The 15,979-nt window shown below is 42.1% G+C and overlaps 1 protein-coding gene across 8 annotated transcripts; it reads right to left on the reverse strand.

Moving 5' to 3' along the window:
- Window positions 1–949: 949 nt before the first annotated feature.
- Window positions 950–15,770, reverse strand: LOC125721540 (tyrosine-protein phosphatase non-receptor type 11-like). 8 transcript variants are annotated; one of them, XR_007385816.1, is made up of 16 exons: window positions 15,422–15,770; window positions 14,633–14,755; window positions 12,191–12,385; window positions 11,830–12,022; window positions 9,570–9,689; window positions 9,172–9,285; window positions 8,673–8,769; window positions 7,642–7,721; window positions 6,542–6,700; window positions 5,804–5,935; window positions 5,452–5,606; window positions 5,249–5,316; window positions 4,319–4,669; window positions 3,720–3,832; window positions 3,447–3,556; window positions 950–2,340 (listed from the first exon to the last, which is right to left on the reverse strand). XR_007385816.1 is itself a non-coding variant. In XM_048997518.1 (16 exons), the coding sequence occupies exons 1-15, from the start codon at window positions 15,433–15,435 to the stop codon at window positions 3,487–3,489; spliced, it is 1,785 nt and encodes a 594-aa protein (XP_048853475.1). In that variant the 5' UTR covers window positions 15,436–15,768; the 3' UTR covers window positions 950–2,340; window positions 3,447–3,486. The 8 variants fall into 8 exon arrangements, 5 of the variants coding, with proteins under 5 accessions (XP_048853475.1, XP_048853469.1, XP_048853483.1 ...); XR_007385813.1 differs by having other exon boundaries at window positions 950–2,775; XM_048997518.1 differs by having other exon boundaries at window positions 4,518–4,669; window positions 15,422–15,768.
- Window positions 15,771–15,979: the final 209 nt, after the last annotated feature.

The following is a 15,979-nucleotide window of genomic DNA, read 5'->3' on the forward strand; positions in this document are numbered from 1 at the left end:
TTTGTTATGAATAAAATAGGCGTTTATGAGATTTCCATATCAATACATTGTTTTTACTTACAGTTCGCACAACGTTGAATTTGAATTGTGAAATTCACAATTCTCAAGTCACTAGATGTCCCTATTTTTCTTTATATTATTTTGTAACTGTTAAGTGTAATTTCAATCAGCCATCCTGGCCAGTATTGTCGAGGGGGCCTGGAGCCTGTCCCACGAGGCTCAGGACATGAGCGCGGGGTTCAGCCTGGATGGGATGCCAGACTATCGCAAGATACACACTCACATACAAATCATGCTTTTTTATGCATGTTATGCGCAAATTATGCATGTTTTTTTAAGTCAAACATGCCAAGTTTATAGAAATTAGTCTTAGAGAGATTTTAAGGCATAGACCTTGTAATAAAATCAAAGAAATTCATATTTCACTTCCTTCAGACTTATAACAGTCTCCGTTCACCAGCCGTTTGTCCAACCACAGCGACACTGTACTCTGACTTAGTAAAAGTGCTTTTTCAAATGGCTCCCTCTGATGGTCTGTTAAACAATAACACTTTGTCTGAGAAACGCTCAGAAGCATCCATGTAATGGTAAAAATGAGTAGCATGTCATTCATTACCATAATTACACATTCGAATCATCTTAAAAAAACTTAACATGAGAAATAATTGACCCTATGCACACAGAATGTGGTACACAGAGAGACCACTAACCCCAAAAAATGCTTCAAATACTATAAATGATATATTATCTAATCATAATGAGATACGTGATGGAGTAGGAGCTATCCAGGGTGCCCCAAGATGCCTTACTGGGTTTTGTTGGATACAGTTCAGGCTCATGAATGACTGTATAATAATTATTAAATAATGACTCATTATTAGTCTCTCCATTAGCTCAAATATTATCCATGTAACTAAGCAACACAAAATGAATAATACAAAACTACAGGTGGAAGCTTCAAATTTTATTGTCAAGAAGAAACAGAAGTCATGATTACCAGGTTTTGGCAATAAAAGGCATAGGGTCTAACAAATGCCTTACTTCATGGTAGGAAATGACCAGAGAACTGATCACAGAGAGTTTTTAACTGACATTTAACCAATTAACCATAAAGTTAATTGACATAGTTTCATAATTTATAAAACACAAAAAGGGCTCATTTTCAATGAACCACGTTACACTTAACGCTATCTAGATAAGTCAGTACTGCGCTTCTGGAAAAACAGCAATACATAACAATAATAACACAAAACAAATATACACACATACCATAGATACACATTAACAGGGCAAGATAACCTACAAGACACAAACCAGCAACTGAGGATGAGGAATTAAGACAAAATGACACAGATGAAAAAGTACTACTTAAGACAAACAGAAGTTGGCTTGATGAATCACTCCTGTCGTAATCTAGGCAAATAGGATGGAAGTGCCGCTAAGTGTTCACACATCCCAAGCGACGAAGACTGCTTTGTGGCATGTGCCGTGGTCCATCGCCGGCCACACGCTTGTCAACAATCGGTAAAATGGCAGCCCAATTTTCCCAGCGAGTGGCACTTTTGGATCCATTCACTCGGACAAACCTTCACATTGAACACGGCTGACCAAACGAGCGGAAACTAGCCGAGTAAGTCAGCGCCAGGCTGAGTGCCATCACGACAGACACGTCACTGCAAGAGAACTGACCGAACGAGAAAGCATTTCCTTAAAATACTGCAGCAATTTGACACATTTCCTTCAGAATGTAAAACGGAGAGACATACGACACAAAGAGCCAATGGTTAAAATCCTGAGCTGTTCCTTTGGTGGGGTAGGGGGCTGAGACCTGGTGTAATGAAGGCCTGAAAAGCAGAGCCAGAGCCTTAGGAACAGGATTGCTACAGACGTATCCTCAGCACATGCCTGCATTAACAGCCTTTTCCTTCACTCTCCTACTGTATTATGGCTCTCAAAGACATTCTCTTCTTAGCTTCTAAGGGTAGGTTAGCACGGTGCTTCTAAGCATGTGGTAGGCAGTTACACAAAGGGGAAAAATACATTTATAAAAATTTAGAAATCACACTGCTTGGCCAGTCACACCTCTGAGCTGGCTTCCAATGGAAAGCCCTTCTCAGTAACCTTAAACGAGATCCAGGAGAGATCAACATCGATCCTGGGGGGAAATAAGTTTGCTATGAAGCAGCATAGCGGACATTTGCATCCACGGCGACAAGAGGCTGGCAGAACTTCACACTCCAACTGCTGGGATACTCTTTGAAGTATTCTGGATTCAGTTGCCGGCTTAAGGGTACAACAGCTGATTCCTTCCAGAGACCCAACAGTCTCACATCCGAACTCCTGAAAGCAGCAGGTTCATCATGATGGGTGTCATTCAGAGACACAAGATCGGCAAGTAAGGCGCATTAAAATGAAGATATCAGGAACAGCATTAAACCATAAATGAAAAATCTCCCAGCACTGGAGGGAGGTAAACAAAAGCCTTCATTCTTGTAAAGTTCCCTTTGTTTTTTTTTGTTTAAAGAGCAAACTTGAGGAATAGGCCAAAACCAGGGAAGTGTGTGGGCAGCAGAGAGTTTGCACTGCAGGCAATAAAAATAAAACATCGCAGTGCATCTTCCCTGGAGTGGCGACAGAAAAAGATAAAAGAGATAAATAATGCAGAAGCAGTAGCGGGAGGAAGAGTGTTTCAGCTGTCTGAAAACCGGCAACCTGGGGCTGATGTCCAAGTCCAAAGACCACTGATCCTCTTACCAACGTGAATCTTAACAGAAGCTAATCGGGGATAAAAAAAAAAATAATAATAATAAAAAAAAATCTGTTCCAACTTCCAACCAATGGTAAGGCTTCATGAAGATCACAGTGGTTTGACACACAGGTTTTCCTTTTTTTCCTCTCTCTCTTTTGTTATTTATTTATTTTTTAAATGTAGCCTACTTTACACGACGGTCAAAAAAGAAACTTGAGTGGTCCAAGAGTCTTCACAGCTCAGTCGTTTTTTTTCCCCCATGACAACACCTCAGGCTAAAAACACACTTCAGCGTGAGGATAGAACTGTTAGCCTCAATCTCAAAAGTAATTCACCTGTTCGAAAATAGCACAAATTAACCTACTGTTACATTAAACAGTCAAATTTAGGTTTGAGGCTTGTCATGCATGTACCAATTTTAAGCTCCACTATATGAAAACTATGAAAACAGGGTTTTTTAAAAAATAAAACATAGATAACTTTTAAATGACAAATTGGTTTGTCACTGTTATTTTTAATTGTATTATTGTTAATTTGCATATATTCTACTATGTAACTTTTTTCTGAACAGATACATTGACTACCCAGATAAATAGCTCTTTGACTGACTTTCCTCAATACTGTACATAAAGCACACACACACACACTTTTGTTTCACCACCTACTTCCCTGGTGCAGGGACAGACGTGTTCCTCACCTGCAGGGTTCACCACGAAACCATCGCACTCACTGTTGTCTCATCTGTGGCTCTTCTGGGGCTGGGCCAGGCCCACATTCTCGTACACGCGGGAGCAGTCGTCACTCAGGCTACATGTGCAGGAACAGGAGCATCAAGTCACGCCTACACACACATGCTAGCAGCACCACACAGCCCCCCTCAACTACCAATACTGCGCAGGTAGATTTAGACCCTTCCCCCCCATGTACTTTTTTGATCTTTTTAAATGTGGTGAGGGCCCCTCATACTCACTCGACACAGGTGGGCGTGGGGGTACATGGAGGCAAGGGGCTTTGGTCTCCACCAGTCAGGTCCGACAGGGAATATTTGATGTTGGTGTACTCTCTGCCTTTGATTTTGCTTTTCTGTAAAGCAGGAAGCCGGTTGATCTAGAATGAGCTGGACTGAGGTACACTGAGGTGGACTGAGGCGGAATGAGGCAGACTGAGGCCGATAAGCACTTCGGGAATTAAGCTTTAAGCAGCACAATAGGTAAGCAGTAAAAAGTAATGCATGTCTCTAAACATAACCATGAAAGTGTTTGCTAAAGAAACACCAGCAAGATTTTAATCTGATTTCTATACCTATGGCTAAAGTTGCCAATGGATGGATACTACCAACGTGCACACTGGTTACCACAGGGCAGGACTGACCAGCACGTGTCCTCCGACATTGTAGGAATTGCAATTTTCTCTCTGCCTCCTGCTGCCCTGATTGTAGATGGTAACTCGACAGTAATGTGGGCTTTCTGGCTTTCGACAGGAGCTAATGAAAATGTGGTCTAACGGGTTTCATCCATTCATCCAGTCATGCATTCATCCATCCATCCATCCACCCACCCACTCACTCACTTATCCAGTGCAGGATGGACAGACATGCCGCCCTGAGGTAACCCTGGCTGGTGCCCTGTGCTGCCTGCGACAGGAGCCCTGAGATCCTGACCAGGATATTCAGTAGGAAGATGGATGGATGTTTGGGCTGTAGAGCCTGAGACGCTGCATCAGCAGGCAAATAGAGGATGAAGAAGAATACGATGAAGGTGGGGGGGACCTGTTCCACCTCGATGCGGCGCTGCAGTGTCTCGATGTAGTGCTGCACGGCCATATAGATGAAGCGGTACTGAGCCTCCGTCTGCACCATCCCGGAGCGCTGTGAGCGCACCATCTGGATGCTCTTGGGCACGTCGATGTCGCAATCCACCCCTGCAGTGGCAAGAGCAGAGCCAGGCCGTCAGCCCCCCCTCTGGCCACACCCCCCTGGCAAGCTACAGACCCACTGCCTGGGATCCATATGACGAGAAACTAAGCATGAAAACACATTAAAAAAAAAACTAATTTATTGCCAAGTCAAGCATCAGTGTAAATAATCCTCATATTTATTATGGTGGGTAACTTGCAGATGTACCCAAACCCAATGGAGTTTTTAAAACGCACTAAAAAGAACTTTCCAGAATCTCACAGAAATTAATTTCCCTAAACAAGCTTTCACACCCAAACAGCTATAATCATAGCTGGTTTTTCAGTTGTACTTTGAAAGGATAATTAATGAAAAATTAAAAAATATATAAAAAATTAACTGATATACACTGACGACACTGAAGATCAATGGAGGACATTTGTTTCTAGTTCAAAGCAATGTGAAATTGTACATATTATAATTATTTAAATAGTTTTTATTTAAATGTTTCAAATTTCAGCAAACTCAATGCAAATTCTCAAGCTGAGGATTATAAATATGCAGCCATTCCCACAAAGAGAGCTGCAGACATAATGCAGACATACCCTTTTCTCTGATTACATCAATGAGGATGTCAATCACAATGAACGTTCCGGTTCGTCCAATCCCAGCACTGTGACCAAAGAAAATACTTAAATATTTCACAGAATACAAAAAGGAAAACAGAACAAGCTATTGTACAAAAGGACGAGCAATGCGGTCACATCGAGGCAGGTATCCAAATGCAAATGTGGGATGGGACACTCACCTGCAGTGCACCACGATGGGCCCCACCTCCAGAATGCTGTCTTGCCTCATGTTCACCTCCTCCAGGAAGTCTAGCACACCACCGGGGTCTGTGGGCACGCCGTGGTCCGGCCAGGCCCGGAAATGGTACTGCCAGACTGTGCGTTCAGTGTTGCCCTGCGATCACAAAGGCCGCCAGGTCACAGCCAAAGGACTCTTCAATTACGGCTTAATGCAGACTTTTTCTGCTCATTAAGGATAATTAAATGGATTTAGTTAAGACAATTAAACTGAGCACGGTCTTGGGCTCTCAAACCCCTGTTCAGAACATGGCACCCGCCAGTGCTAAGGCACACAGCGCGGGGCAACTGCACCTGTCCAACTTTGGAGAGCTTCAGCTCCCGTAGGATGTAGTCGTGGGCAGAGGTCTCCTTGACACTGCGGACCCGCATGGCTCCGTACTCCTTAAGCGCCGATACATCGGGCCAGTACTTCACACACTTACTCTGCAGATGGGAACACAAGTCCTCAAGAACTTTGATCATGTACCATGAAACAGAAGATTAAACTGTCCCCCGGGATCCCTGTGGTGCGGCTCTGTGGGTTATAACCCTGCGACCATGACCGGAAGATCGCCAGTTCAAATCCCATGATTAGTAGTGATTTTCCTGTTGGGCCCCTGAGTAAGGCCCTTAACCCCAACTGCTCCAGGGACCAGTTGACCCTGCTTTTTCAGCTGCACCTCGTTTTAGTGTCTGCTAAATAATACAGAATGCATGTAAACCCATTAATGACTGGCAATGAATTATTACCAGAAATGACTTACATCCATATTCTAATTGCTTATCCTGGTCAGGGTCACAGAGAGTCTAGAGCCTATTCTAGGCACTATAGGGCTCAAGGTAGGGGTACACCCTGGACTTCAGTATATTGTTGATGAGCCAGAATGGAATGTTCTCCATAGCTAATTTGCTTTGCTATATTAAAAAGAAGCACTTAAAATCCAAGTCCTGTCCACCTACATTTAACACCCAACGTAGAGCTTTTAGTAGGAGCTTAAGGTGACAGAAAAAGATCCAGGCCAATATGGAGACCATCCCCGGGTCACTCACCTTGCCCCGTTCCACCTCCTTAGTGGTCATAACGATGACGTGGGAGTTCTCCTGATAGACCATCCTCCAGAAGTCACTAATGGTGTTCTGCAGGCAGCCCTGAGTGGCGATGTAGCTCTTCTTCATCTTCACATTGTTGCACTTGGAGTCCACCTCAGGCTAGGGAGAACAATGCAGGGTTAGGTCCGACACCACCCTCAACACAAGCAAATGAAGAGAGCAGCAAAAAATTCAATACTACATTCAAAGACGTACATAAACTCAACATCCATTGAAACCCAAAAGTGACTGAGATAAAGCGTGAAGACTAACTGGTAATGCTTTACATTAACTGCACCTTCATAATGCATTCATTATATGAAGTATTAAGATATACTTCAACATCGTTACAGACCTTAACAGCTTTAGTGTACATTAATAACAAACATCATATGATAATAACAAACAATTATGTAATCATATGACGTTCGTTATTAATATATATTAAAGCTGTTAAGGTATGTTAGGATGTTAGGGTATACTTACGGTACTTTTCCTAGCCGTACAGCGAGAGACTAGTTACAGCGCACTTCCAGCTCTATAATTCTGCAGTTCTACTGCAGAAGGGTCAGCTCGGTAAAGGTGTTGTTGAGTTTGGAAAGTGACTGTGACGTAAATCCGAAGAGATGCTTATTTACTGTTCACACGGCGCACATCATAATTTACTAGGTTCCAATTTTCACTAGCACATTTGTGAGAATCACTTTGTTATGTTAGCACGGAACGTTACCGAAATTAGCATTAGCGTGCAAAAATTTGCATTACAAACCCATTCTGCAATGTGGCCGTGTCAACGTCAACGGCTCCGGTAAGGCTTGGATACTTCACAATGGAAAACCACCAGTTCAGTACAATGGTTCGGGTACAGTTCTGTTCATGGTGGCAGTGGAAAAGTGGCATTTCATGCTGCTTATGAATGTTCTATGAATGCACTACGAAGGTGCACTGAATGTTCTACGGATGCATTATAAAGGCATTACGAAGGTGCAGTTCATTTAAAGTTTTACAGACTCATTTAAATAACATGACTAATATGCTTGTGTTGCCCAAGGGTAACCTACCATGATGATGTTGGCATTGATGTAGTCAGAGCCAGGTTCATTCGGATCTCCATCAAGAAGGACTACACGGGTGTGATCAACTATAAATAAGACAAATAAAAAAACAAAAACACTTATGTTTACCCAGGAGACAAATGTGTTATTTTAATTCTTTCAGAAAAAAAAATCCACTAAGATGGTAACAATGTGGGGGCGGCATGGTGGTGCAGTGGTTAGCACTGTTGCCTCACACCTCTGGGACCCAGGTTCGAGTCTCCGCCTGGGTCACGTGTGTGTGGAGTTTGCATGTTCTCCCCATGTCGTCGTGGGGTTTCCTCCAGGTACTCCGGTTTCCCCCCCACAGTCCAAAAACATGCTGAGGCTAATTGGAGTTGCTAAATTGCCTGTAGGTGTGCATGTGTGAGTGAATGGTGTGTGAGTGTGCCCTGCGATGGGCTGGCCCCCATCCTGGGTTGTTCCCTGCCTCGTGCCCATTGCTTCCGGGATAGGCTCCGGACCCCCCGCAACCCAGTAGGATAAGCGGTTTGGAAAATGGATGGATGGTAACAATGCCACGATTCTCCTCTATTTAGCTAATTTCTAGACAGTATCACCTTTGGTGGCATCAGTCTCTTCAGTCAGTATACTTCCAATTAATCTGCACACAAAGGATTAACTTGATCCTGAGAAAGGAAGGCTACTGTGTGTCACACTGTGCACACTCATTTGGCCTGTTTGAGAAATTATGTCTTTAAGGCCTTTAATGGCCCCTCCCGGATCCTGCTCTTCTCGGACCAGGCGTATGTTTTACTAGTGCAGTGGTTCTCAAAGTCGGTCCTCGAGACCCACTGTCCTGCTTGTTCTCAGCTGTCCCTGCCCCACACACAAGCTGTCTTTCAGCTTCTGATTAACTGGATCATGTGTGTTCAGTCAATCAGCAGTGTGGGGGGCAGGGATAGCTGGAAAACAAGCAGGGAAGTGGGGGCCGAGGACTGACTTTGAGAACCACTGCACTAGTAGCAGCTGCAGGTGCTGGACTGCACTGCACTCACACGGCAAGATGTTCTTGTACCGGTTCTTGTTCTTGTTCTCTGGCCGCTGGCCCTCCTTGCGACTGTACAGCAGCTTACACTCTTGCTGTTGGAGGGTCTGTGGGTGGGGGATTAGAAAAATGATTGGATAAGGGCCCACCCCCATTCCAAAATACCAAGTCTCCATCATATGGATAATTAGAACCCTAATGAGCTCTGTGGTCTACACTCCATGCCTGGTTGGCATGCAATAGACCAGGTGTCGGCAATTCTCGTTCTCCTTGGCTCAGAAGCATGCTGGTTGTTGAATAACAGAGCTAAATGGTGTGAGCGAAATAACCACTTGTAGTGTGAATTGCTGCACATGACTGCCTTTTCAGAGACCAGAATTTAACTGCCCTCCAAATCTACACCAGCTTCAAGACCAATCCAAGCTGTTGTGCATGCTAAAAACCAGTCACCAAATGTCCCTGTAGGATCCCATAATTCCATGGGCTGCATTCCAGTTGATGACGCTTACCTCAAACTCCTCCCAGAAGCCCTGCTTGACTTTGTCGGTGGTCTCGGCCAGCTTGCTCAGTTCCCGCACTCGGCTCTCGATCTCCGCAGCGTTGATGCGTGTCGTGTTCAGGGGCTTCCAGGTAACCAGGAACACCGCCATTACAAGCAACATCTTTCACATGGGAGACTCCCGCCAACCCGCTCAATATGACTCCCCGTTAACACTTACAATTAAGCAGTTACTAACAGACCACAGGTAGTACATAACAAATCCAGTGACATATCATTAAAAAGTCCCTGTCAGGGTTGCAAAGTTTGAATTGGTCAGCATGAATGCATCCCCTGAACCTGGAAGGCTATCAGATACTCATACTGGCCCTGTGGGACCTTGGAATGAGAGGCCCCTAGAACAGCCACCTGCTTCAGCTGGAGCACGGTGCCCAAAGTCTCCACCATGGGGTTCTTCTTGTAATGCTCCACAAGGTCCGTGAGAGAGTCAAATTTCTCCCCCCCGCCAACATCATACTTCAGGTCGGGCTGCAGGAGGGAGATAAAAGCCATGGTCAGACTCCCAACCACATGAAACATCACTCAGGTTCGTGCACTTTCCAGTCAACAAGTGCCCAGGACCATTTCATGACATCTCTAGGACTTCAAGCTAAATTTCCAAAAATCGATTCAAAGAAAGGTTTTTTTGTTCATCCTATTCAGGAAGTGTTCAAAGTTGTTATGTGATCATAATCACATGACACAATATGTACTCTGTGTGGAGGAACCAGGTGTCATGATCTTTGTTATGATCTTAGTCATCATTTGGGTATGGATGTGCTTTTCTCCCTTATTCAAACACACACTATTTAAAAAGTTTGCATAGTTTCATTTCCATCTGGTCCAATAAATGAGCTGAACAATTATTATTATCCTTTGTAGCTATCACCAGATAAAAAGTCATTCATTTATTCCTTACATTTGCAATAACAAGAAACAATTATTGAGTTGTAAAACTTAGCACTAAAAGACAAAATTATTTGTGCGTGCCGTTATAATTACATTGATAAGTGCGATAAGAATGTCACAAATGTATGAATTAAATAATGTTAACTTCCAGGATATCCAACATGTTATAGAATGTGTAAGGTTGAAATATCAGACAATAATAATGACAACAACAACAAATACTGCCACTGGGCACTATGCATGTAATCATGTAGGAAGGAAGGTCCTTTTGTGTGTGTTGCAGCTGATAGCATCTGCATGGAAGTGTAAGCTATGACTTTATACGTATTGTTAAAGTTTTATATATATATATATATATATATATATATATATATATATATATATATATATATATATATATATATATATATATATATAAAATGTGTTGTTTCCAGTAATCACTTGAATGACACGAACTCTGCATCTCTCTCTCTCTCTCTCACATATGTCTATTTTCACACAGTCTGATACTAAAAGTTGAACTTCATGCATTCAGTATCTAAATTTCTGTTAGATTGCTCTGCTAGGAGTGCAGGCTTTTTCACAGGTAGCACGTAAAGTGCATTGTGCGTCTCAAAACACCAACACACAACTGCATACTCATGCGCGCTCACACCTGTCTTTTGTACCGTCTGATATTTGGACTTCATATTGCCTACTCCGTTTTTTGTTTATAGCAGCTAGTATTTTAACTTTACACATTATACAATACGTTGGGTACACTTCAATACATTATTATTTAATTCTTTTGTGCTAAATTTATAATGCATATATTATGCTTATGTCATGCCAAGGCAGTTATAATGAAATGCATAAATACTTTGTCTTTTAGTACAAACTTTTACAACTTAACAATAAATTTAAACAACATTGATACGCTGAATAATATGAAGTAAAAGGTATCAGACAAAACATCAGTGGTTATGATTAAAATCCAAAATGTTATCATATAATAAGAAGAATGTACTGTGTCTTTTGTGTTGCAGAGACTAGTATAATGCATTACAGCCTGAACCCTTTGCCCTTGAAAGTATATCATAGTACTGAAAGTCCTTTATTAACATGTACGTTTGTACGGTGCTGATATGGTATAAAAATGCATGTCACCACCAGTTTTTAAGCGCATATTTTAATGTCAATGCTTCTTAGGAAAGTGCCATGTGGAGATTATAGAGGGGAAAAATACCAAAGCTAGAGGGAAAAAATGTCTTCTTGTTTTTCTGCCCCAACAACCTTCCATACTCATGACATGTGCTGATGCGGAAAGTATAAATCAAGATGCTATTCCAGAGAGACGGGGTTATGCTGGGAAAAAACAATGCAGTTCTCAAAAATCACAAGACTTGTCCAAAACCTTTATATTGTGATATTTTGTGTTCTCTTAATTCCATGATGAAATGGAATCATCAGCTCATGATGTTTTACATATTTTTTGGCAGTGAATTTATTTCTTACTTGACAACACCCATCTCATTCCCACTGTGGCATCTGAGAAACCGTGAATATGACCCACAAGGTATGGATGGTGAGGGAGGGGTAAACGGAGGACTATTATTATCCAGGCTAACGTGCGCCAATTCTGCTCAAACTACATTTCTGGTTTTATGGTTATTTTTTAATGAAGAATGCTTTTTAATAAAGGCAATACACTGCAGGAAGTTTGGGGGCGGGGCTTCAGTACCTGGCAGCGAATCATGACATGGGTGACCTTGGGCTTGCCGTCACTGCAGTCTGTCTTGTCGTCGCCGGTGCGTACGGAGAGGACGAAGTCACCTGGATGGCTCTGGCTCTCCCGCACCAGGAAGCTGCCATTCTTTCCCTTTTCGGTCAGCAGCTTCTCCGCCTCACGCCCTGACAAGTGCCCGTGGAACCACCTGAGGGGTGGGGGGTGTGACATATCGTTGGGTCTCAGTTAATTCTAATCTAAAAAATACCCCATGTATCTCTAGAATCCATTTTTCCCCTCAAAAGATAAATTGTGTTGAGCAAAATAAAGATAAATATTACATCTGAATGACTGACATGCAAGTCAAGTAGTTCACCTCTCAGATGTGGGATCGGCGCAGTTGAGTGGGTACTTCAGTTCAATGACATCACCGTTCTTCTCCTTCAGTTGGCCATGGTGCTCCATGTAGTACTGAACGAGCTCAGCCAACGTGGCAAACTTCTCCCCCCCGTAGAGGTCGTAGTAGTCCCCAGTGTTCTGGATCTTGATATGGGTGACTGCTCCATTCCGTCTGGTTGTTTGGGGAGGTAGGGGTGGGGTGTATATGTGCACAAAGGGTTACTGAATTGCTGTTATTCTAGAAGCAAGAAATCTGTCTATGGGTTTTGTCAGACTCAAAGACACTCAAAGATACTTTCCAAAACTGCCCAAAGATGAAGGCAAGTGTCAGCAATTGGACTGATATCATCATCAATTAGGGCTGTGAGACATCACACCCTGATCATACGGCGCATCCTCAAAGATTGCCAGGGCTTTAGATGACAGGAGTAAATACTTATCCAGACGCCGGCTTTTCTGTACTATACAGACTCTTCTAGAGCCCACAATGTGGCAAGCAGATTAACACTATGCCGAAAATACGAGTGAGAGGTGTATTGTGACATTCAAGAGGTAGCAATCTATATAAATTCGGTGCACCCTTATGTTACGCCCATCATAGGCAGCCTTGAGGATTACTGCACAAACGCCATATAACAGATTACATCTCATCATCTCATCTAAACTAGTTTTAAAAACAATCTTCTGATTGGTTCAGATTAGGGATGCATAATTACGATTATCTGCCACATGCGCAATAATCACCAGGGCTTCAGATGATGGGTGAAATATTTCTCTGGACGCCAGCTTTTCGGTACTATAAGGACATTTATTTACGCCGACAGTTTGATAAGCAGTCTAGTAGTGTGCCCAAAATATTTATGAGAAGTGTATTGTGACGCCCAAAAGTCAGTAATCTGCATAAATTCAGGATGTCCTTATGTTTAATAAACGTGTCAGACTTTAAACTGCAAAGAGTACCGCCACACCTTATTACCTTGTTTATGCACAATATCTCCTCTTTTAAAAGATGATGTAGCTGCTGAGCTGTTCCTTTCTTCACTGCCACTTCAATGCATGTAGCACTATACCGAAAGTATACCAAACCATAGTAAACCAAAACAGTAGCATATGGCATGCTCTGCTAACCGAATTCAATAAACATAAGGATATACCAACTTTATACCGACTACAAACTTTTGGGCATCAATATGCATCTCATTAATAATTTAGGCTACCAAATTGTGGGCTCAAGTAAACGTGTGTATAGTATTGAAAAGACGGCGTCTGGGCAAATGCTTCGCCCGTTGTCTAAAGCCCTAGTGATTATTACACATGTGCCGTATAATCGGGATTACATGGCGATGTGATATCATGCAGCCCTGGTTCAGACAGGCCTCCAGATTAAATTTTAATGCTGCAACAAAAAACACCAGAACACTGATGGGATTCAATCTCGAGATGCAAGTGGGACACACCGATAACTCACCAGTAAGAAAAAAATTTAATAAAATAGATTTTTATCACTGTTGGCGAATCTGCAATTTAGCATGAAAGGGACAGGGTGAACAATGTTACAATAAAGAATTTTTATTACCAAATTAAATCAGAATTGATCCAAACTGTGTTTTTAAAAAGTTTTTAATTTCCCCCTAAGAATGGAATTACTTCTTAAATCTTCTTAAACTCAATTTTTCTCAGTTTAACTCAGTAGTGGTCCCTATCACCCCATATTCTAATACAGAAACCAAACAGATCTAACATCAGAATGAAACTTTTTAGAAAATAAAACCAGTTTTCTGTTATACAATGAACAACACAGAAAGTCTTGGGATGCTTGCTTAATTCAGTAAAAAAAAAAAAAGTCAAATCTATCGGCTTCCTAACAAAAATCGTTACTTTATTCATTTGTTTACAAAAAAATATATCAACCACATTAGAAACAACCAATAGTTTAAAGTAAAATATAATTTCAAGTTGTAGTAAACTTAATCCCAAAGATTATAGTTCTAAAAGAGCCGTTCTGATTTAAAATGTTCTTTGACATGCATCACTGGGAGCGTTTTAATTAGTAACACCTTTGCAGTAACACCCAAGAAACACCCAACATTTGTGTTTAGTATTCCGTTGGGAGCCAATGACTACGACTGCAATTAATATCAAAATGGCAAACGCATAACTAAATGAGTCAGTCAAAAAAAGTATGACACATCATAAAAAGTATACCAGAAGATATATGCAGATATGTTCAACATTTTTGTCAGTGGACTTTTGTTATGGAACCTGTAAATTTGCAACATTTTTACAGAATTAAGCAAGCATCCCAAGACTTTCTCTGAGCATTGAATCTGTCTCATTTTGGGTGGCAGCCTTTAAGGACTGGGAATGCATTTGATATGACTGCTTGATCTCAGACGGTCCACATGGACTGGCCACACACCTGACAGATAAGGTGAAATCCCCTGGGTTGCTCTTGCTTGGCCTGGCGAGGAAGCTACCGTCCACCCCACGGGTCAGCAGGAGGTTTTCTGCTTCCACACCAGTGATGTTTGGGTGGAACCACCTACAACCCAAGTCAAAAGTCAACAGGCATCAAAGATACCAAAATCCACACATACATGAACATCTGTGACCACACATCAGTGTAAAACACCAAAAGTCCTCACATACTTACAGACATACAAGTTTCCATTTGCTTTAAAACCCACAAATGCTATTTACTGGTCTAAAGTGTTAGATTCTAAGAAAGGTTGTTTGAGGAAAAATATTACACAAAAGTTACACAATAAAAAAGATATATCTATGCCATACAACAGATAGTTGCCAAATCAAATATCTGTAAATGAAACAAGTTAAACATTGGTTAAGGAAGTTGGATAGTAGTCAGTTCAAACACAAAAAGGGGAACTGCTGTTGCACCACTGACATGCGTACTTGTACTGAGGATATTATTAAAGTTCACAAGTTAAGTAAATTAAGGCAGACAATCTTCTCATAACCAGATACCGCATGCATGTATCTATCCTGCGCTTCTAAAGGTTTCGCACACTATACTTTCCCCATGATCAGTCCGCTGACTCACCGGAGCGCTTTGTGATTGGCTGCATGACTATTTTTATCACCGAAAGAGCGCAGCGGTGCTGAGGGCACACCGGTGACCTAAACAACGCCGCGGGTGTAGCAGTCTAGAGACTGCCAGGTACTACACATTGACACCAATCGATCTTACCTCCGGGAAGTCATTCTTTTTTCTTTTGTGTCTCTCTTGTCAGCGCCTTTTGCGTGCTTCCTTTTCTTCGGGACTTGTACGCTTCTCGGTAGCAAGCAAGTTAGCAAGCTTGCTAGCTAGCGTTCATCCGGCTACGTTTCGCTCCTGCCGTCCGTCCAACACCAAAGAAGCATAAGGCTCCAATTCAGTGAGCACCAGTCTTAGGGCAAACTGTTACGTATAGATACAGACGGACTTCAGATTATTAAAAACTTAAGTACAAAGGCCTCAGCTGCATCTGCAAGTTCTCTAGTCAAGAATACAACGTCACCAGACATGCGACGAAGCAAAATAGCTGCGTTTGACATGCGCAGTGCGACCTAACGGGACCACAAGGAGGCAAGTCGTCGACTTGTAACAGGAGCGCTCGATATGTCCCGCTTAGTATTGCTGCATATATAGAGTTTACAGTTAAATTTACGTTAAATACGAGGTAACAAACTTAAACAAACCGTTGAATAGTAAGTTATATAGCTATAGGGCATAATCACCAATTGAGGATTTATCGTACAAATGCCA

This window comes from Brienomyrus brachyistius, chromosome 2 (genome assembly GCF_023856365.1).
Source record: "Brienomyrus brachyistius isolate T26 chromosome 2, BBRACH_0.4, whole genome shotgun sequence".
Classification (NCBI taxonomy): Eukaryota; Metazoa; Chordata; class Actinopteri; order Osteoglossiformes; family Mormyridae; genus Brienomyrus; species Brienomyrus brachyistius.

What these genes read in the sequence shown, in the direction of transcription:
- LOC125721540 (XM_048997483.1), bottom strand. An exon ending in GATTTCACCTTATCTGTCAG is followed by an intron (nt 12,386 to 14,632) that starts GTGTGTGGCCAG and finishes CCAAACAACCAG; the next exon opens with ACGGAATGGAGCAGTCACCC. An exon ending in GTACAAGAACATCTTGCCGT is followed by an intron (nt 7,722 to 8,672) that starts GTGAGTGCAGTG and finishes TCTTATTTATAG; the next exon opens with TTGATCACACCCGTGTAGTC.